Raw genomic sequence first — 22,877 nt, 5'->3', positions numbered from 1 at the left:
CTGAGCATAAGGAAAAGAAATAACCATAAATTACACACCTTCTCAGCATATGAAAGACGTCCATGACTGTCAACATCAGTGGTAACAATACCCTGAACTCGCTATCTCTTGCTTTCAATGCTCAAACTGCAACCTGTTCCCTCTCTTTTCCTAAGCTCTCCTCAAAAACAAGGGAGCCAAGGTAGATGGCAGTTTGTACTACAGTAGGGTAGAAAGAAACATCTAGATGACATTATCACTAAATGAGGGGTAGGGGAAGATTACATACCATGAGAGTAGATTGGTATTCATTTTTGTTTCCTATGGTTTCAGAATCATGTGAAAACTGAAACTGTGTATAATGTAAAATGTGAAGACTTCAGGGGGAAGTTTCCACCTCGTTCTCTTTCACTTCACTCAAAGAATAAAAGTAATTTCTTACCCAGGCACAGTGGCACACACCTATAAACCCAGATACCCAGGAAGCTGTGTAAGGAAGATCACAAATTCTAGGCCAGCCAAAGCAATTTAGTGAGGCCCTGTCTCAAAAATTTTTTTTAAAAGGAAAAAAAAAAAAGAAAACCTGTTCATTTGGCTTAGCATCCTCTGGGTTTAATCTCTAGTGCCACCAAAAAAATGAACAAAAGTAATGTCTTTATTTTAAAATGAAAAGTTGATTCACAGTATCATTTAATACACTGTAAGCTTTTTAAGAGCAAGAACTTTGTTGTATATTCTTCTGAATGATGTTTATATTCCTTATAGTCCTTAGCTTCAAACCTAATATAATCATAAATTAATGGTAACAAACAATCAAAGTTTAATTGTGAATTCACAACCCTTAGAAGCAGCAAATATCTATCAATTTGTATAGAGGACTAGAAGAGAACTTGTTCAAGAGCAATTCCATATAACAAGAGACAAGAAAAAACTTACATGTTTGCTTAGATAAAAAATAAAACAGGAACGTAGAGAAGGAATGAGAAATGGATCTGTTTGCACAGATCTGGCTCAGAGAAGAGTGAGAGGACAAGCTATAGCATCACTGGGAATCTTGGGGTGCCTTTTGTTAGGAACTGGGAGAACAAAGCACATAACTAGAACGAGAATAAAAGAATATTTACCAGAAGGAGAGAGGTCCATTCAGACAAGGTCAGAAACAATGAAATGGGTGAAGGAATGGAGGAATAGAATAAACAGTCATTAGCAACCGTGTCAGAGTCAGATTGTATCCTCTGTGAGAAACAAGTGGGAAATTAAACCAATCATGTTTTGTTGACTTCCCTAAATTCTGCTAGGATAACCCTTTCCTAGTATAATTTAAAATGGCCTGCTATTCTCCATGGTGCCTTGGCCTCTCTGAGTTCAACTCCTGCCTATTGCTTCTGTTCTCACTAACCCTGATGGTTCTACAGTGACTGGCCTCCTGCATGACTGGATCCGTGATTGCTTATCACCATCCACTGCATGCTACCAAATGCAGTTCTTGGACCCCAACACAGAAATACGGAATTAAGACTCCAAGTTTACACTCAGGAATTTGCTTTCCACAGGCGTACTGGACAATGGGTTCTTTATTTTATATTACTCTCAGCAATGCCAGACCTTGACATAGGAAACTCATCCTCTCCAGCTTCCTCAAGTGGAACTTGTAATATATATACTTATAATTATTCTATCTACCCAGAATCTCTTCTGAGGATACATAATAGATTCTATGGCTCTCACATGAAGTGTTTCTCATCAAAGGCACAATTGTCATTTGGAGCAACAGAATTTTTTGTGGGAAATACCACTGCAATGAGAGTTATACATATCTCTGGTCACCATCCACTAAATGTCACAGAGTGTTCCCCAGTCACTATGGTAACCAACATTGCTCCACAGACTCCAAAATATGCTCATGATTAGGGTCATTTTGGCCCTCATGGTTGAAGAACTATAGGTCTCATAAGTGAGTAGTCAATCCAATAATTAATGAAGCAAGCCCTCTGTGAACATAAAAATATAAAAGTTGAGGAGCCTATGTCCCTGAATGTGGTTAACAGGTTCCTGTGTCCATGTGGGCTGCCTAGATCACCAAATATCCAATGATATTCTATGAAAAGTGATGAAAAAGATTGGCATCTATGCCCTCTCTCTTGAATTCTTATTAGAAAGACAGAAAGTGTGAGAGACAGGAGAGAGAGAGAGAGAGAGAGACAGAGAGACAGAGACACCGAGAAAGAGGGAGAGAGACAGAGACAGACAGAGATAACTCCTTCAAAAGAAGACAAAAGGTTGCTGCTGCCTGCCTCGCAAGCACAAGGTCCCGAGTTCAATCCCCGGTACCAAAAAATAAAAAAGACAAAAGGAAAACCTTGAACTGAGTCTGAAACACTCGCACCAATCTGAGAAACCTGTCCCAGTCTGTGGGTCAGTATTTTCCTACCGCATGTGCTATCAAAAAATAAAGACAGGCAGTGCAATATCCAGGCAGCCTGGTTCCCAGCATAGGTATCTCATCTTGCATCTAGAGTGCTCCTACTGCCAACTGGGATACTGGAAGTATGAGACGAACAAAAGACTACAGTGCATCACTGGCTTACAGTGCTGCCTATTCTCACTGCTCTATGGGAGCTGTCCCTGGCCTGAGTCCTTGATCCCTGTTATGCAAGGTCTGTCTAATGTCTTTCTTCTCTCTAGGAGTCAACCCTTTCCCTGAAAACTAATTCATCTGGATAAGGCATGAATATTTGTTCTAACTCCTATCAAAAGGTGACTTGGTCCTGGGCTTTGAGTTTCTAATACTTGAATTGCTATTTTTCTATCAATCCCTGATCTTGATAGAGTTCCTAGACAGTATAACTGATACCACTCTGCTAAGTAAACAGAGACCAGTTTCTAATTTTCTTTGTGCTTGGCAGGAGTCCTGGCAAACAGGCCTATATTTTTCTTACATCCTAGATCCTCCATGGAAGTTGCACAGGGTACAGATGCCCTGCTATTATTCCCAACCAGATAGAAAATCATTGTTGAGGAAGAGCTTAAGAGGACAAGGCAAGGTACTGACTCTCCAAGAGTCCCCACCTCCACCCAGTCATCCCTGCTCACAGGTCTCATCAGAACAATGAGTAACAAAGCAGACAGACTACATCAGTTCACTGGGTACACATCATATCCAGAGAACAGTGCTGAAGCTTCCTAGACCAGTAAGGAACCATGTGTTCATTCAGCAAACAAATGCTTAATGAAGCTGGAAAGAATTGAGGTTCACAGACATGGACTAATGAACAGTAAGAAGCTGTTCCTATGAGAAAGCAAATTTTACCATAAAGTTGGGAACAGAAGTAAAAGTAAGGTTGAGAGATCCTAGTATGAATGAGAAGAGAGTTGGACAGGATTCAAAAGTGAAAAATGTAGATGTCTGTCCATGCAAAAAAGGGAAAAAGAAGTACACAAAAAGAGACTTAATCACTAAAGACAAATGTCATCAACTCTAGTTGAAAAGAGTAAGTCGGGCAGCAAGCACAACCATAACAGGAAGTGCACTAAATTAAGAAAAGTAGCATTCCTTATAGGTGTCTGCCAAGGAAATTCCATTTGTCTTAGGCATCTCACAGCTTTGGGTTTGAAATCATCATTGTGTCACCTAAAACCATAGAGAAAAATTTAACCTCTCTAAGTCTTAAATCCCAAGCAGAATAACATCTGCATCCCCACTGGAAGGAAAACATTGCTATACATAAAGTAATCAGCACACAGACTGACATAGAGAACACATTTCACTAATGGTTTCTCACTCCCTAGGCTTTTGTCATGCCACGACCCCATGCCATATCTAGGTGTTTCTTCCTCTCCATCACAAGGAATGGCATGTCAGGTATTCTGGGTATGGCTGCTCCTTCATACCAACCATGACCTCACCCAACATCAATGAAGGGCATTTACCTCCACTTGACTCTCCCAGTTCAGAGAGCTGTTAACAACAATATCAGGATAATCAGGCCAGACCTGTGGAGAGACAAACATTCAACACCAATGCAGCACACAACTTAACATATATGCTACTTTCCAAGAAAATAGAAACTATTGTGCAAGGGCTAATAATAGTTTGATGATCATGTAGGATTTATTTAGAGAACAGTGGATTCCACAAAAATATTTAGTCATATCCACAGATGTTAATCGAAAAATGAGAAGTACTAGAACAGGTCAATAAACAAAATACACAAATACAGCAACAGTGTAAGAGGCTCCCCCAGGCTGGGGATTGGTGGGTCATCCCTTGGATCATACCTTTCCCCAGACAATGCCTCCACCATTTGGGAACTTGATGAAGATGTCATCATCCACACCCCGGGTGAAGGCAGGATAGGGCTGGGTCTCATTGCCAGAAATGGCTGGATCCTGAAAGCAAAGCACAAGTCAGGTGGAAAATCCATAGCCAGGGAATGACAAGGGGCAGAAAAGAGAACTTTTTCAAGAGGGACGCTTTAGTCTTCATTCAAATTGTACAGTTTCTGTGAATCCTGGGAAATGCACTTTTTTTATTGTACCTTCAATTATAGTGCTTATAGTATGGAAATAAACACAGTATTAGGGGTTCTCCACCAAAGCCCAGCCAGTGCCCCAAAAGACTCCACACATTCACATAAGGACTTACCAGAATGAGAATGACTCGCATTCCATGAGCCTTCATACGATTGATCAGAGCTGGAAACCCAGAAAACTTGGGGCTGAGGGTGAAGTCCAGCTGCCGCTCCATGTAGTCAATGTCTGAGTACTGCACGTCCTGTGGGAGGACACAGGGAAACCGAGGGGCTGAGGAGGGTGGTGTAATCTAGTTTCAGAAGGGAACACCCATCCAATACCACTGATGAAATTAGAAGGTTTCTTTCTGACTCCTTCTTATCCCAACTCTGGTATTTGTTTGACATGTATCCTAGGAAATTCATCTTATTTTTAAAAATATGTATACACAAACATGAAAAAATCTAAGTCAGTAAAAAGACAAAAATAGGATACAATGAATGTCTTGAAGGGTTTTTTGAGGAAAGTAAAGCACTGGATGAGAAAGTGCTTTGTGAACTACAGATATAAGGAGTGATCGCAGTGACCTGTCCAGGAAGCTGCCCATGGTTTCAATGGTTAATGTTCAAAGAAAGTAACACAAACTATGCAGTTTTAATTCAATACAGATGGTAACTATACTACAAAAAAGCAAAACTAAACCTTCTGATTTATTTGGAATACCAAAGGTGGTGGTAATCAGACATAGCTTTCTTATTAATGATATATTGTAGGACATACATTTCATTCATGGAGTAATTGTTTCACATACAATAGTAGGTAGGATAAAATGAAATACAAAAATGGTCCATTGATTAGTTCTGATTATTGGAGCTTTCTGGTCCTCACATGAAGCACAGAGTTTTTTTCCATGTGTATTACTCTTGAAAGCCAGTCCAAGGTCCCCATATTCAGACTGTGACTGACCCCAAGTGGATGGAACATTGTGCTGCAGCCACCAGGTACTGGAACTAGGACACATCTCCACATCCAATGGTCTAATTGTATTTGGCTTAACTTTTTAATTGGGCAAAACTTTTCTTCTTATAGAACAAAGGGCTTTATGACCTCATGCCTTGAAGTAAAGGAGGGAAGTATGATATGGCAGAAAGAGCTTCATCTCCTCATTCTGAGTCTTTGACCACCTGTCCTATAAGATGAGACCTGGGAGCAAGGCCCCATATGCATTAATGTGCTGGGAAGAGGCTCAGTGTGACATCATATGAGAAAGCACTTTGTGCCTTCGGTGAACTCCACAAAACTCCAAAATCAAAATCGAGACAATGAGACACCTAAGTTAGCTACAAGATCATGGAGCTAATACATACAACCTATACATACATAGGGGATCTGAGCAGCCACCATCTCATCATACAGGCTGGCGATCTCAGTGTCATTCTCATATCCATAGCGACACAGCTGGAACCCCAGGGACCAGTAAGGTACCATCACAGGCCGACCGATCATCTAGAAAATAGACAGAGAATATTAGTCCTTGCAGAGGAAACCACATTGAAGTTTTACATGAAGTAATAAGAATGTTTTTCCAGTTTCCCAATGTAGACAATCAATAAATTCAAATCCAGAGATAAACTGAGGGTATGCAGAGCCACTGAGATACGTGGAAATCATCCTACTAGGCTATAGAGCCCCTAGGGAATCTGGAAAATCTGATTTTACTAATTCCTAGAGTTAGTCTAGCTTACTGGTTAAAAGCACAGAGCCCAGAGGCAAAACAAATGGGATAACACAAAAGTTCCTCACCCTGGTACCTGTGTGACCTTGGACAAAGTTAAACATATTCTTTGTGCTTTAGTTTATTCACTTATAAGTTAAATATAATACTAATACCTGTCACATACTGTTTTAATGCAAACCCAGTGAGTTAATATATGTAAAGTGGAGCCGGGAATTTAGCTCAGTGGTTTGGCTGCCTGCTGTGCAAATGCAAGGACCCGAGTTCAATCCCCAGTACCAAAAAAAAAATAATAATAATGTATGTAAAGTGCTCTGATGTGCAGCAATTGAAAGGTGATATGCAATATTATACAAGTATTTGCTGCCACAAAAGTACCCATGTCACCACCACTGGACACCATCATCACTTCGATTATTGTCACAGTCATCACCACTACAACTTCCACAATAACCACCTTCATTACCCCATCATCAGCATCACCTCTGTCACTGTCACCACATTCAGCCTTACCAACCACACCATCACACCCACCACCATCATTAACCTTACGACCACACTCCCCCACAATACCAGACTCGCAGCCTCATTACTATGACTACCAACATCACCACCAGCAACACTATCACCAACAACACTATCATCATCACCATCCCTCCAGTTTTAACCCTTACCACCACCACCACCACCAACACTATTATCATCACCTCTACCACCACTATCACCACTGCTCCATTGTAACCTGTACCACCAAAGGAACCATTATTACTCCCATCATCATCCAGTACCATCACACTCCCATCATCATCAACTTCACTATTGCCATCTCTATGGCTACACTCACAACCCATACAACTACTCCTACCAACACTATTACCATTGCTATCAGCACTATTTTCCCTGTTCTCACCATCACTACCACCAACATCACTACTCTTACTACCACTATCCTCACCTCCACCACTAGTACCATGATTATTCTGTTATTATGAAGTATTATACTATAATATGCCTGTCAAAAGACCAACAATCACTGTTATCAACTGAGATTTATGCCACGAAATGTAGGTTTTGGAACACAGAATGGGCTGTATAAACACTTGATAAGCAAATGCATTCTCTCCTACCTCAGTGTACTGCTGAGTGACAAGCTCTGGAGTTGGGCCCAAGAACACATAAAAGTCCAGAATTCCCCCTGTGGTGCGGTAAGTCAGGGCAGGCATGGGCTGGAATGTCACATCTGAAAAGATAGGAAAGTGCTAACCAAGCTGGACCTGCATGGGGAGGAATTAGCCCTGAAACCATTCCCTCATGTCTCTTTCATTTTAGCATATTAAGCACAGATATTTTGTACTTTACCCACAGAACTAAAGAAAATAATGGAAAGTCTGGGGATCTCTTCCCTGGGTGATTTTGCTTTGGTGTTCTATATTGCAATATTATCTATTTTTGTCATTCTGCTTCTCTAAAATTACCATCACAACTTTATTTAAAAATAATATAAGACTCATAAGAAGTTGCAGAAAGAATATTCTTTCCATGTATACTTCATCAAGCTTCACCCAATAAGGACGCCTAATCTAACTACTGTACCTTATCAAAAACAGAAGACTGACAGTGATAAATACTACTAACTCATGTATGGATTATATTTTTTTCTTTTGTTGTTTGATTGCCTGCCCACAAGTAAATAATATTGACACAAAAATAAAAAGAGCACTGGCATCATCCTACCCATGGCATTGCTGTTCAGCAGGAGCACACTGTGGGCACTGCCATCCTCCTCGAGTCCCATATAGTAGGGGTGAACACCATAGGAATTCATCTTGTACTGAGAGCCATGAGGGAGAAGGGAAATGGGATTAGAACACATTGTCACTCATTAAAAATTTCAACAAATATGTTTATTAAGATGGGTCTTTGTCTTCTCTGAGAAATAAGTTAAACCATGAGAAACAAAGCCACCCAACAATGAGCCCACTTCTCTAAGAGAACAGGGTGATGACCCATGCTGAGCCTGGGAAGTCAAAGAACAAAGCACACATACAACACGCATGAACGAGAAAGAAAGGAAGATCCCACTCACTATGTACTTACCCCGGGGGGTTCATCTCGGGAAAACATGCCCCACGTGTGCCAGTTCAGGTCTCTCCTGAAGGTTCTGTGCTCCGTTTCCCCAAAACCATAGATGTAGGAGGAGGGCAGGCGGGTGGAGATGCGGAGGAACATGTCATTGAAGGTGAAGCCCAGGAGCTGAGAGTCCCAACTGTGAAGTGCAAAGGTAGATTTGGGAAGAATTTTAGCTTTCCCATTGGCTTCAAGAACCTGACTTTCTAGTAACAACAGTTGTTGATTCCCTCCCACTGCCAGATCCTGTTCATCTCCGAAACAAAACACAAAATCTATGTACTTGCTTAAAGTAATCACAGAAATACTTGCTATAAGCCCAGGAGTCAGCCTTCCTTCTGCTAATTCTCTAAATCACTGCCTCCTTTCTCTGTGCCCTCCACAACACCAACACAGTCACTTCCTTCCATCTCATCTGCCATGTTCCATGCCAGACCTGCCTTCCACTCTTGCTCCCCAATGTTCCACCACCCTCATGCATGCAGAGAACCTCACATCATGTCACTTCTCTGTGTTGACATTCTTCAGTGGCTTCTCACAAAAACACCTTAAGAAGCCCTCAAGGCTGCATCTGATCAGAAGCCACCTTACATCTCAGATTCATCCTCACCATTTACCTCCTTATGTACCACAATCGTTTTTTATTCCTTGACTCATCAGGTCAAGTTTTTCCCTGTATCTGAAAAATTCTCTCTTTCCCCAAAGCTCAACATGGGTGGCTCCTTTCCCATATCCAAATGTCCTATTTCATTTGGAGATAACTACTCTGACCACAGCCTTAAAACCAGTAACCTACCATATACTTCACTACTCTGATATTTTTCAAACAAAGCAGTGTGATCATGATTCCTAACATGTCAATTTGATTGGATTAAAATACCTAGCAGACAAATAAAGCTCACTTTTGGATGTATGTGGGTGGGTCATGGAAGCAAGAATTTTGGTCCTATATATGATCCCTTTTTCTTTTTGGCACTGTTGACCTGCTCTTCCTTCCAGTCACCATAACCTAAGCATCTTTGCTCCAGCATGCCCTTTCACTATGATGTTTCTGCCTTAGAGCCAGCTTCCCACGAATTAAATCCTCTAAAACTGTGAGCCAAATTAAACCTCTCCTCCCTTAAATTGTGTGTGTGGAGCATTGAGTCTCAGCAACAAAAATCTGACTAATACCAGCAGTTATCAATATATCAGCTGCTTCACATGTATTGTAAATTATCTTTGTTGTCATTCAAATTATCTTTGTTGTCATGCAAAGAGAGACCTCAACTGCCTATAATCACAGTACCTAGAATATTGCTAATATACAGAAGGCACCCAAGAAACTAACTGGATGAACTCCCAGAAACACATAAATACATCAACCTTTACTCAGGATGCAAAAGATTTTCAATAAAAGACCTGAAGGAAATAACTTATTCATGGATTTGAAAATGAACAGTGTTGTGCTTTGAGCCAGGGTATATCCAAGACAATGCCTGACAAAGAAAGGGTAGGTAACCAGCAATTTCATATCAGAGTACATGATGGACTGGCAAGGAAAATGTAGGTGACGAGCAATTCCAGATCAGACGAGGAGCCACTTACATTACAGTGCCTGTACTCTTCCGGCGAATCACAATCCCCAAAGGATTCTCCTTAATGAGGACATCATAGAGTCGATTCTGAGAGGTGCTGGATGGAACCCTAGGTATGTTCAGTGGGATTGGAACCTCATAGCGATTGTTGTTGGGGTCATAAATCTAAGGAGAAGAAATTGATTTTGGGTGAGGCTATAGATGGAAGAAGAGGTTCTCCTGCTCTATTATATAAGGGATTACTATACTGTAGTTAACAATATTGTGTCATATAATTCAAAATAGTAAGATTTTGAATGTTCTCATCACAAATAAATGATATATGATTGAGATGATAAACTAAGTATCCTGAATTTCACAGATCCTAATGTGTGAATGTACTATAACATTATGCCATACACCCTAAAGACATATACTTATTATCGGTCATTTTAAAACATTTCAGGCAGTGACAGTACTGAAATTGGTACACTTAGTACAACCTTCACACCTCTGACAATGAGTCTGGGTGCTATATTTTTGTGTCTTTCAAGATCACTCTAAAATTTAATTAATATATCGAGAAACAATGTCAAATTTAAAAGTTTGAAGATGACTCTGTGCTAGCTCATTTTTAAAGCTTCTGGTAACATATTCACTTTATATTGGTGCTAATAGGAAAAGTCATTCTGAAATTAGTGTGGTATTTATGAATATATTGTGCATTATTTGTATATGTATATATGAGTGTATATGAATACTTGGAAATTTTTTGGAATTTACAAAAATACTTCCTAAAACAGGAATTCCTTTTGATTAAAAAAAAAACTATAGATGTCTTTTCTGAAAACTATATATAAATTGATGATTTATTTAAGTACCTATTATATTTCTGTTTGATACTGAACTAGGGATATGAACTGAACAAGCCCTATTGTTTTCAGAAAATCTCATTCTTGGGATATGAAAGAGAGGTATATACAACACTTGGATGATGTGAGATATTGTCAAACTATGTCAGTGTGTATGATATGTGTACAGAGTTTACCTTAAACTGCAGCATTTCATCCTTATGGTAGGTCACTTGCAGGCGGAGGGGGTTCACAGGGGTGGAGGGGAAGGCGTTGGTGTAAAGAGAAGACTTTAAGGAGATGTCAGCACTGGCCCCCTGTGAGTCATACTGAACGTTGCTGACAGAGTACAGCTCGTTGACAAAATAGCAAAAAGGGACCCCAGGAGAACTGGATCCCTGGAAAGTAAAGACAGTATACTAGTCAGCATGTTCCCTGAAAGACTTGAAAAAAGCAAGTTATATCAAGATAAAACCACCCCATCACTTACTCAAGTATATACACTTTGGTAGTGCCAATAGGTTAAATTACTGATTGCTAAGCAAAACACTTAATAAAGATATTCCAGCCTACCCCATCTACTCTCACATTGAGATCAGCTTCCTTGGAAGCCCTTTTTTCTGTGGGCTACATAGTTTCCTATATGGTACTCATGAAATTATCAACTGGTGACTGGATAAAGATGTGGTTTTTTTATAAAGTGGAGTACTACTCAGCCATAAAGAACAAGAAATTAGAGACATTTATAACCAAATGGATGCACATTGAGGCCATACTCTTAAGTGAAATAAATAGGACACACATGTGTAAACACTGAATAGTTTCTCTGGTGTGAGAAGCTGAAAGTGTAAATGAGGATCAAACTGTATAATAGAAAATATGAAATAGGAAGAAAAGGTCCAAATGGGAAGGGGAAGTGGGGGGATAAGGGAAAGGAAAGAAGGGAAAGGAAAAAATATGAGAAAAGGAAAAAAACAAAGTCTTTATAAATATGGAGGGGTGGAGGGATTGAAGGGAGGGCAGGGGAATGTGGAAAAAATAAGAATCAAGATATTGGTACAGGTACAAATTCCCAATGATGAATGTCATCATATTGCATACCTAAAATGTACTGATAAACTTAATGAATAAAAAAAGAAAGTAGAGGATTTCAATGAGCATTAACACCATCAGCCAGTTACCTCCCAGACACAGCCCCGGGCAGTGCAGTTTGCTGCAGAAGAGCCATGCTCATCAGGGTAACAGTCTATTTTTTCTTCATCCCTTATTTTTATGCTCCACTCCACTGTGTATGCTTCTCCCAGAACAAGATTAATTTCTGAGATAATAGCAACCTGTAGGAATGGAGAAGTCACAGGGAAATTCATGCTCAGAAGACACAGACCTTGCCAAATCTGAAACATGTTGTAGGAAAACAAATAGACCTCAGATGAGACTCTCAACAATACAAGTAACATATGCCTGTAGTTTATATGAAGAGAGTTTTATATCCAATAGCAGAACTATTCTGTGGCAAGAGGGAAAATATCACTACTTTGTCAGAATCTTGTATATTATAAGGTTGAAAGAATTAGGTAAAATAAAACCTATTGCAAACACCACCTTTTTACCCTAACTTCTCTTCCTCCTCTTTATTTCGGTAGGAAGGCTCTCTTCTGCTCTCCCAGAATAAGTTTACATTCTTATCCTCCATTCCCTAAACCAGCATTCCCTGTGGGTCTGGACTGGTGAAATAAACAAAGCATTAAGATTCATATGGCTTGGGTTCTAATTTTCATTTTTCCATGGAAACTTAGAAAATTGTTTCAGTTTTTGCATTTCAGTTCATCAGTTGCAAATTTATGAGCTGAAAAAATCATATTTCCTTTCATTTCTAACATCCCATCCTCTTCATTTTTCCAAATCTAGATGCTTAAAACCTAAAATTTTTTTGAATCCCACTCATCAACTCAAATATGTCACATTTTTTACATGTTCTTTTGTTTGACTTCTCTGTAAATAGCACTTTTTGGAGTTAACATTGTCATTTGTGTGGAGGAGCTGGATCACACATGAAGGTTTCTCATCCTTCTCCCAGTCTCCTGCTAGGATAAATCATCTTGCCCTTCCCTGTCCTCCTAATCCCCAGCCTCCATTTCTATCTCCAACAAAGCCTAGTATCAAGGATCATTCTGAGATCTTTTTTAAATTTCATTTTTTTAGTATATTTGTGTAATGCATAATGTTTACATCCTTTGTGGGAAGTTGGTACACATACATAACACATCTTAATTCCTTCTTTTGAATCCTTGCCCCTTCTCCCCACCCACCACCCATTTCTTGATCCCTTTGTGTTTTACATTGTTTTGTTTTTTACACATGTTTACCACACCTAATGTTTACATTTCTTGTGTGAAGTCGGTATAGCTACATAGAGATCTTTTGAGTCACCTCAGACCTTCCAAAATCTGACTACACATTTCCTCTTCTCCAAATTGATCTCCTTTCCAAAGTAAATCTATCTAAGCTTGTTATACAAGATTCACAGACTGAAGATGAAAAGCCATTCCCAGCCCTAATTTGGCATATTCTTATATCTCAATTGGGAATATTTTATCTAGATAAATCAAGTGATGCCTATTTGTGGAATACAATGGAATTCACATAACATGCTTCCTTCTTACTATTTCAGTTTCTAATATGAAAGTTCCCATTAATACTTAAGTTTTTAATCAATGTAGCATTACTGTGGCCATGAAAGGTAAGCTCAAGTTCGGAGAAATTTGCTGGCTCTAATTTTTCTCTTGATGTAAGAGTCTGCACCTTCACCTTTACTTATTCCTTCTACTTTCTATTTTTTTTCCCTTCTTCATTTTTCTTTTGTTAAAATTTATCCTAGAATAGCAGGATGGTGACTGAAACCTAAGCAGACACTTCCCGTTAAAGGGGAAAAAAGATCTTCATCCTGATAACCTTGATCCACTGAACCAATGGCCACAATTTTCTGCCTTCTAATCTTCTAAATATAGAGAGCAAACTATCCCAATTTGCTATCATTTGGGATTTCTTACTACTTGCAGCCAGTGAATCCCTACCTGATACACTATCTTTCTAGCCCTGCATCCTTCAAGAAGGTTAGTTCAACTACACCATTAAACTTTAAACTTAAGACATAAGCTAACATTTCCTAGTTAGGTTGGGTTTCCTTTCTCATTCCCTAGTTTCATATGCATTAATTATGTTTCCCCACCACTCAAATTCAACCAACAGAAGATTTCCTTTTTCTCAAGCTAATCGATTTATTTGGCAAACATGGATTAGTCACATGTCTAAATAGGCATCTTTCAAATAACTTGCCATAAAGCCAGGTATATACTACATTTTTTCCAACTTTATAATGTATGTATCCTCCATATGTGTTGTCAAGACAAAATGTTGGGCCAGGGATTTAGCTCAGTGGTGCCGCATCTGCCTTGCAAGAGCAAGGTCCTGAGTTTGATCCCTGGTGCCAAAAGAAAAAAAAAAAAAAGACAAAATGTCAATAGCTGTTCATATGTCATTATATTAGAAGTTTAAACTGACTTAGCTTTTCCAAATTTGGAAGATCCCTCACAAATCACACTGACTGACTCCACAGATCCAATGCAAGGAATACCTGGGTACCTCTGTTTAAAATTACTTGGGGAAAGGATTCTTCACAATGCTAAGGCACCAGAGGAACTTACTACAAACTGATCAGGGTTTCAGGTCTCATTACAACTCATGAAAATTGATTTTATTATTATCATCTAACCAAATAAGAAGCCACTGTGTAGGATCATGAAATACTTTGTCATTCAAGTATTTCTTGAAAATGTATGTGTTAGAGTTGGAATCTGTATACTGCATCTTAATATAATTAAAACATAAGGCCTTCGAAATTCTAATTCATGGACTTCCTACATCCAACCTTTATTTGTCAGCATCTCCCATAAGTTTCCAGATCCCTTTTCTTCTGATACTATTCCCCACTTCTTTCACTCTCCTCTCCTTGTGTCCTTCATAACTACTTCCTGAAAAGAAGTCAGTGCAGAGAGCAGAACACTGAAGTGCAGAGGAGACAGTGAGTGTGGAAAGACCATTTTAGCTCACCCCATTCCTCAGCAGCTCCCTGTCTCACTCTAGCTCTGGCCATCTCCTCATTCTCATTTTCCTTCCCAACCCTCTGACTTCCCCATCAGAGGAAGTGCTCTTTGTTTCATCGAGAATCCATGCAACCTTGGCAGGAAGAAATTCCATAATGCTAGGAAGGATACTAAAATAAACACCTCAACAAAATGGACTTTTACCTTCAGGTTAGGATCATAAGTGACTTTAGGAGAAGCCTGAGTTGGAACACCATTGTGTTTCACTGTAACATTCGTCGGTTCCTGTGTCCCAAGTATTTTAATCTCCTGAAATGCTAAGTTATTGGGATCCTTGTAGGTTGACTGAGAAATCGCCACATCCAGGTGGTTCTGCAAAACAATTAAACACAAAGGTTTGCCTGTAACATACAGATTCTCTAATCACTCAAATGCTACAGAAGACACCAAATCCTCCCCATTGCTCTGAATGCCTCAGTTTTCTCTACTAATATGTGCTTCAGGACTAAAAGCTTATTTCAAAAATACACTAAGAAAAAACATCAGGAACATACATACATAGAGGGGCATTTTAGAAAATTATATTTGAAACATTGGTATTTTAATCAATATTATTGTCACCTCTTGATAAAACAAATGGTGCAATTAATTATTCAGAGTTAAATCATAAATGGAAATGTATCCTTACTACAAATGAAGTTACAAACATAAGTACATGCACACAACCCATATGTGCTAATGGTCAAGATTCATACAAACATGCTACTCACTTGGGTGACAGAAAACTCACAAAAAAGGTAAATTTTATTGACCACAGTGTCTGAAAGCAGAAGAAAGACAAGTTAGACTGGCCTACCCATCACAGAATAAAGCTCAGCTGCCTCTCCTTAAAGATACTCTTGATATCCCCAATGAAAATATTTCCTTCTTTATGTGACTGAATGATATTTAGTTGGATATATGTACCACAACCTCTTTATTCATTCATCTATTAGCTTGTCTCTGTATCTTGGCTTTTGTGAATAACGCTGCAATGAACATGGGAGCACACATATCTCTCTAACATACTGATTTCATTTCTTTTGGATGTAAACTTGGAAATAGGATTATTAAATCATATAGTAGTTCTATTTTTAATACTTCAAGAATCCTCAAAAATACTATACCATTCGGTATAATAGCTTTATCAATTTATACTTCCACCAGTAGTGTACAAAAGTTCATCCATTTTCTCAATATCCTTGCCCTCATTTGCAATCTCTTATCTTTTTCATTGCAGCCACCCTAACAGGTGGGAGGTGGTATCTCACTGTAAATTTTGATTTGCATTTCTCTGCTGTTTAGTGACGTTCAGTGCCTTTTCATGTACCTGTTAGCCAGCTATATGTATTCATTGGAGAAATACCTATTCCAGTTCTTTGTCCATTTTAAAATCAGGTTATTTACTTCCTCATTATTGAGTTTTAAGAGTTCCTTACATATATTTTATGTTAGCCCCCCAGTAGATATTTTATTTATATTATGGTCTGTACATACTTTCTCCAGTACAGTATGTTCCCTTTTCATTTTGTTGACTGTTTCTTTTGTTATCCAGAAGCTTTTTAGATCACAATAGTGTCATTTGTTATGTTTTGTTTTTCTTGCCTCTGCTTTTAATATTAAATTCAAAAACACACTGCCATGCCCAATATCAAAGAGCTTTTTTCCTATATTTTCTCCTCCTAGAATTTTTTGGTCTCCCGTTTTTCCCTTTTTCCTATTGTAACCCACAAAACATTCTTTTTCAAGTGCTTTTAAGGCACATGCCTCAAAGAAATCTATTTCTTAAGCTACAACCACAATAATCATTAGTATACTTAATCTTCAAAACTGCTAAAAAAGACTGGCTAGATGTATATGCAATAGAGAAGGATAGTTTCCTTGCCTTCTTTTAGGCAAAGATATTTACATAACAGATGAATGAATTTAGATATTCTTGAAAAAATGTGTGTTGCTGGTACCACTGACAATAAAGTAAGAGCCTGTTATAGATCACTGGCCAAAGGGAGATCTGAGAAGTAGAAATGAGTTTTCTTTACAACTGTGGTTCATCTATCACTGCTCCTGAATGCAGCAAACAGAACAAAGCTGACTTTCGCTACATGTGCAGGGAGACTTCTCACTGCCAAAGGACCAGCAGGAGTGAAGGACCATAAGTCAAAGACTCAGGTTTGGGACAGCACCCCTCTTGATACAGTACTCACCTTTGGATTCCCCATCATCCCAAAAGAGCTCCCCTTTTGCTTCTTTGTTCTCATCCAAGGCAATGATGAGACCCAAAGGATTCCGCCGACTGTGAGAAATGAGATTCGTTTAAGGGACAAAAAGGGCTTCAAAATTTTGCCCCATGTTTCCATCAAATTTCAAATAAGAAAAGTAAGTACCAGCAAATGACTGTGCTTTATTTCAGGCACAAAGCAAATATTGGCAGGAGCTTACTTCTCTACTCTCAGTAATGTCACAGGAGACAGAAATACCCCAAACATTGCAATAATCATCCATGTGGGATACAATAATGTAAGCACCAAAATCAGTTATTATAACAATAAAACTGGGGCTGCAACTATTATTTAGAAGACAGATGATCGGAAGAGAAAGGAATACTAAACAATAATGGATCTCCAAGGATAAGTTAGGGATGCTACCTGCAGGAGCAGCACCATATGCCATAAGGAAGAATCACTTCACCTTCCTGAAGACCATTCACTCAGAAAGCAAAGCATATGATGAGCACAGTCTATTTAATGGCAATTTTCTTATTTGATTTTTTTTATTTTGTTTTAAGAGAAAAATAAGGAATTTTCATTATCTGATTTAAAATTTAAAACAGGAAACCCAAAACACTACTCAAAGAGAGGATGAAACACATGAATGTAGGGAAGGAAAGAGAAAGAAACCAATTTAATTTGAAATTTCCTCATTTCATCACTCCTTTGGAATACACTTCAAAATCCTGCTCCCCCTGAGACCCTCTCTGGCCTCACATTCCCTATTGTGTTCTTGCACATCTCAGCTTCCATTATCCAATATTCCTATCAAAAAAAAAATCACCTGCTTTCATTTACACCCCATGTATTGAGCTGCCATTGCTAAGAAGTTCAGGAAATATAATGATAAATACATCACAACCCCAGGCCTCTTTGACCCTCAATGTTTTAAGATTACATACATTCACCAAATAATCAAAACAAAAAACAAGAGCCAAGACAAAGGTTAAGATACTCCAGGAGTCCTGAATTACACTTTCAGAAGTATGGAAGACTGGATATTCTGAAATACCTACTTACTGAAGTGCTACTTAATCCTAAATAAGTTACAACACATATTCTGATTACAAAAGCATTGTTGAACTTGCAAAAATATATAAGATATAGCTGTGAATAGAAGACAAAAGATAAACATGAGCTCAAATCACAAAGGAAGCCAGTAATTAAAAGCTGAAATTTACTGGAAGCAAAAGTCTATAGTAGCTATAAATGGGCCACTAAACCTGGTAATCCAAGGTAGACTGCCTGAACCTCCAACTTCTGTGTGAAGCCAGAGTCTTTGAAGGAAATAAACATGATACTGAGTAGGAAGCAGTCACTGGTTTGCAACCAAAGGGAAGGTAAATCACCTCTGGAAACCATATGTAGGCCCCTAAGATCACCGCATTGGAAGAACAAAACATCATTAAATAAGGTAAGAAGTTAGCATCAACAAAAGTCAGCAGAAATAACTATAATGTTCTCCTAAGAACTTCAAGTAATAGACTATTCAGACACAGAGCATGAAATAACTAACAGTGATATACTTAACAATATTAAAAAGAACATAAAATTCTGCTAAGGAGCAAATATGTATTTTTAAATGACCAGACATTGGAAGTGGTAGCACTCCCTCTGCTGGAAGAATGTGAGAAGACATCTTGCGGATAATTCCAAGTTCCCCTTGTATTATTAAGTATGCACAGGGGCTCAGTGGTAAAATGCTTTCCCATCATGTTGGAGGTCCTAACTTTTTCGGAAAGGGTAATGGATAAGAGATCCAAATGCAGTAAAATCAAAGGGCCTGTATGGGGAATAGCATATTTTTGGCATCGCTGATCTGTGTGCTTACTAATATATTGCAGGAGATAGAGTTGTTAAGGTTATCTTGGAATCTGATTGTGCTTGCCTTGAACATCCCAGGAATAAGAGAGTCCACACTTCAAGTGAGAAAGCAACAAGTTAATATTTGCATTTTAGAAAGATAATTTTGGTGTCCCTTTGCAGAAAGCCTAAAGCTGAACAGGAAAAGAAAAAGAAGCCAATTTGTATTGGATTTAGGCATATTTTTGTAAAAAGTCTATAATTTTAAAATGTAAGGTAGTAAAGGAGATTCAAAGAAAAAACCCAGTTTCTGTCCTCCCAGGAACTCCCAGTCAATTAAAATCAAATGAGCTATTACTTCCAGGGACATAAAGATATAAAAGTGCACCTCTTTAGTACAGGTGGTCTCAAATTTTTTGAATTAAATAAAAATAAAAAATCAATAACATGATGGAGGCTTGAGGTTTGCCGGAAGAACTAGTTTTTTAACATGGCTTTGAATCACAAGAAGGAAACATCTCAATGTGAGAAAAGGAATGGGAAGTGTTGAGGTTACAAGAGGATGGGCAGTGGATCCTGACTCTAAAAATGAGAATGTCTGAGGCAAGAATAAAGAACCATGGGTGGGTGGTCTTGCCAAGACATGTAGAGAGACTACCTTGGCTCTGTGGGCAGAATTGAGGGTTTTTCAAAGATACAGCATTTCAGTGCTAAAATGGCAACAGGCCCAGGCAAACTAGAAAGGCCGACTACCCTAGTTGTCTGTGCATTCTGAGAAATTTGGAGGGTTTGCAAAAGGCCAGGAATGATGAAAGTCTCTCAACGTCTACCTAGCTGTGGCACAAGACCAACAACCTCTTGAGAAGAGGCTGAGGAAAATGCAAGGACAGAGTCTCATGCCCACCTGCTGACACGCGCATGTGTGCACACACATACACACACACATGCCAGCAGCCCCGTGGTGTTCCACATGGTGTTTTCAGCATCCTCTAGTCAACAGAGAGGGACAAAAATGACCATTTTTTCACCCTCACCCTTAAAAGACATTCCTAGGGGTGAGCCGGTCCCAGCACCCGGAAGGAAGCTCCCCCACCGCCATCCCAGGCTCCTAGGGCAGAGAAGGTGAACTGCGTGGGCGCCAGAAGCACCCCCCCACCCCCTGTGGAAATAAGAAGACATGTAAACAAGCCTCAAAAACAGACTTCTGGATCACCTACAGCAACCCCAAAGGGAAACGAGATGGAACAATCTGATACTCAACCACCTGGACCCCCTGAACTGGCAACAAAAGAGGATCTGGGAAAAATGAAATCAGAAATAATTACTCAGATAACAGCAAAGATTGTGCTCATGGTGCAAGACATGATTAATAAATCTAGAGAGGACACAGATTAAAAAAAATAGAGGATCAGAAGAATATGATGGAATCCCAACATAGGAAACAAACGGAATCCATAAAATAGATACAAACAGATTTCCAAGAGATTAAAAATTCCATCGAAAGTCTGTGCAGCAGAATGAACCAATGTGAGGACAAAATTTCAGATATAGAAGATAAGATTGCAATTAGTGAGGAGGAAAAGAAAAACTGCTTTAAAATTGTAAGGGAACAGGAGAAATCAATCCAGCAGCTGCTAGATGATGCAAAGAAGAATAACATAAGACTGATTGGAGTCAATGAAGAAACAGGAGAGAGTGCAGATGGCATAAAAAGAACTCTTCACAGAAGTGATGGCAGAAAACTTCCCAAATAGGGGAAAAGAACTTGACATACAGATAAATGAGGCACATAGGACTCCAGCTAGCCTTAATCAAAAAAAATCTACACATAGGCATATAATAGTTAGGATTCCAGAAATCCAACAGAAGAACAAAATTCTACAAGCAGTGAGAGAAAAGAAACAAATCACATACAAAGGAAAGCCCATCAGAATCACAGCAGACTTCTCAATGCAAAGCCTCAAGGCAAGAAGAGCTTGGAGTGATGTATTTCAAGCCCTAAAGGAAAACAGCCTCCAACCCAGATTGATGGACCCTGCAAAACTATCTTTCAAAATTGATGGAGAAATAAGATACTTTCATGATAAAGAGCACCTCAGGAACTTCATGAATACCAAACTGGCACTCCAAAAAGTTTTAGACAATACCCTAGGAAAGGACAATGAGGATCACAACCCCAGGAAACCCAGCAGAATAAATCCATTGGGCTTGACAAATTAAAAGCAAAGGGGGAGAATCCAACAAAAAGAAAAAGTCATGGCAAGGCTATTAAAACTTTTGACTTCATCTCCCTAATGAGTGTATAATTCAATCTTATTATTGTACGGATTAGTATTTTTCTGATTCTAGAGTTGCACACCATTCCTTGTGCTATACTGGCTATTTATCATCTTATGTCTACATTTTAATTGGGTTGTCTATTAATGAGCTCTAAGAATTCTTTATATATTCTGCTCATAGGTTATATGTATTGTAAATATGGTCTGTTTAAGGTCTACTTTTCATTTTAATGATGTCATTTAAAGTTTGAAATTTTGATGGAATCTCATTTATCAGTTTTTTTCTTTTATACATCATGTTTTTGTATCCTAGGTAGTTCTTGCCTACCCTGAATTCATAAATATTTTCCCTTATAATTTCTTCTTAAAGTTTTATACTTTTAGGCTTTCTTATTTGGGTTCATAGATCCCTTCAAGTTATTTTCATGTATGGAAAAAAAATGTTGAGGTTAATTTTTTATATACAGATACCAGATGTTCTAGTGCCATTTGCTGAAAACACTATCTCTTCCTCGGCTCTTGAATCGAGTTTATATTCTATAAAATGCTAATGTTAAATAATCTTTCAAAACTCAGTGGACTATATATGTGTGGTTCTATTTCTAGATTCTCTGTTATATTCAAATGATCTATATGTCTTTCCTTGCACCAACACTGCCTTGATTACTGTAGCTTTAGAAGAAGTCTTCAAATTGGGTGCTAAACTTCTTCCAACACTTTGTTTTTGTTTTTGTTTTTGGCTTTTCTGGGTCCTTTGTGCTCCTACATAACTTTTAAATGTCAATATCCAGTTCTTCATTTATAGCAAGTATACATAGACCTGAATTTTTATATATACCTTGTGTTTTCTAATCCTGCTAAATTCAAGTACAAGTTCTAGGGGCTCCTAGAGATTTCTTAGTATTTTCTCTGTAGATGATCATTTCCTCTACATATAAAGATTTTGCTTCTGCCATGCCAATCCTATCCTAATTGTGTCATTTTATTGCCAGACTATTTTGTGGGGACTAGGTTTCAAAGTTTAATGGACAGATAAAGAGTAAGCATAACTGCCATTGTTCCCCACCTTAAGGAGAAAGCATTGTATCTTCTCCATTCAAAAAAGGCGTTCTCGCTGGAAGTATGGAGTACATGTCTTTGATCTGTTGAGAAGGTTCTGTTCTACTTCTAGTCTCCTGATAGCTTTTACCATGAACAGCTGTAGAATTTGGTCCAATACTTTTTCTCCAACTAGTGACAGGATCATATGGCTTTTTCCTTTCCTCTGTTAAAATGATGACTTTTGGGGGTGGATCTTCCAAGCTGAACCAACACTGCCATCCCGATAACAAAACCACTTTCTACATCCTGCCAGATCTGACTTCTAAGAGTTTGTTTTGTTAAACAAATTTCTATCTATGTTCATACTTTTTTCTTCTATTATCTTTATCCAGTTTTAGGATTAGCACAATGTTGAGTTCCTAAAATGAGGGGAGAAGTGTTCCTTCTTTTTTCTGCTTTAATTGTTTGATATAATTTATCAGTTAAAATGTTTATGAGCCTGCTGTTGTCATATAGGTAGGTTTTCAAGCTAGGAATATACTTTCTTTAATAGGTGCTATTCAAATTTTATATTTCCTCCAGAGT

The 22,877-nt window shown here is 38.5% G+C and overlaps 1 protein-coding gene across 2 annotated transcripts in view; it reads right to left on the bottom strand.

Moving 5' to 3' along the window:
- LOC101711183 (maltase-glucoamylase) overlaps positions 1 to 22,877 on the bottom strand; it is a 211,954-nt gene that overhangs the window by 150,972 nt on the left and 38,105 nt on the right. For both annotated transcript variants that reach the window (XM_087205928.1, XM_087205929.1), the window contains 13 exons: positions 17,107 to 17,195; positions 15,634 to 15,683; positions 15,068 to 15,235; positions 11,942 to 12,094; positions 10,958 to 11,158; positions 9,941 to 10,095; positions 8,324 to 8,492; positions 7,961 to 8,057; positions 7,354 to 7,466; positions 5,872 to 5,997; positions 4,625 to 4,753; positions 4,258 to 4,368; positions 3,910 to 3,972 (listed from right to left, as the gene is read on the bottom strand). In XM_087205928.1, the coding sequence (XP_087062054.1) occupies positions 3,910 to 3,972; positions 4,258 to 4,368; positions 4,625 to 4,753; positions 5,872 to 5,997; positions 7,354 to 7,466; positions 7,961 to 8,057; positions 8,324 to 8,492; positions 9,941 to 10,095; positions 10,958 to 11,158; positions 11,942 to 12,094; positions 15,068 to 15,235; positions 15,634 to 15,683; positions 17,107 to 17,195 (1,624 nt within the window). The remainder of the gene's footprint in view (positions 1 to 3,909; positions 3,973 to 4,257; positions 4,369 to 4,624; positions 4,754 to 5,871; positions 5,998 to 7,353; positions 7,467 to 7,960; positions 8,058 to 8,323; positions 8,493 to 9,940; positions 10,096 to 10,957; positions 11,159 to 11,941; positions 12,095 to 15,067; positions 15,236 to 15,633; positions 15,684 to 17,106; positions 17,196 to 22,877) is intronic.

Source organism: Heterocephalus glaber, unplaced genomic scaffold, assembly GCF_053883595.1.
Source record: "Heterocephalus glaber isolate CG9 unplaced genomic scaffold, H.glaber_assembly_v1.0 deba00000621, whole genome shotgun sequence".
In the NCBI taxonomy this organism is placed as follows: domain Eukaryota; kingdom Metazoa; phylum Chordata; class Mammalia; order Rodentia; family Bathyergidae; genus Heterocephalus; species Heterocephalus glaber.
This window is presented reverse-complemented; position numbering and strand designations above follow the sequence as displayed.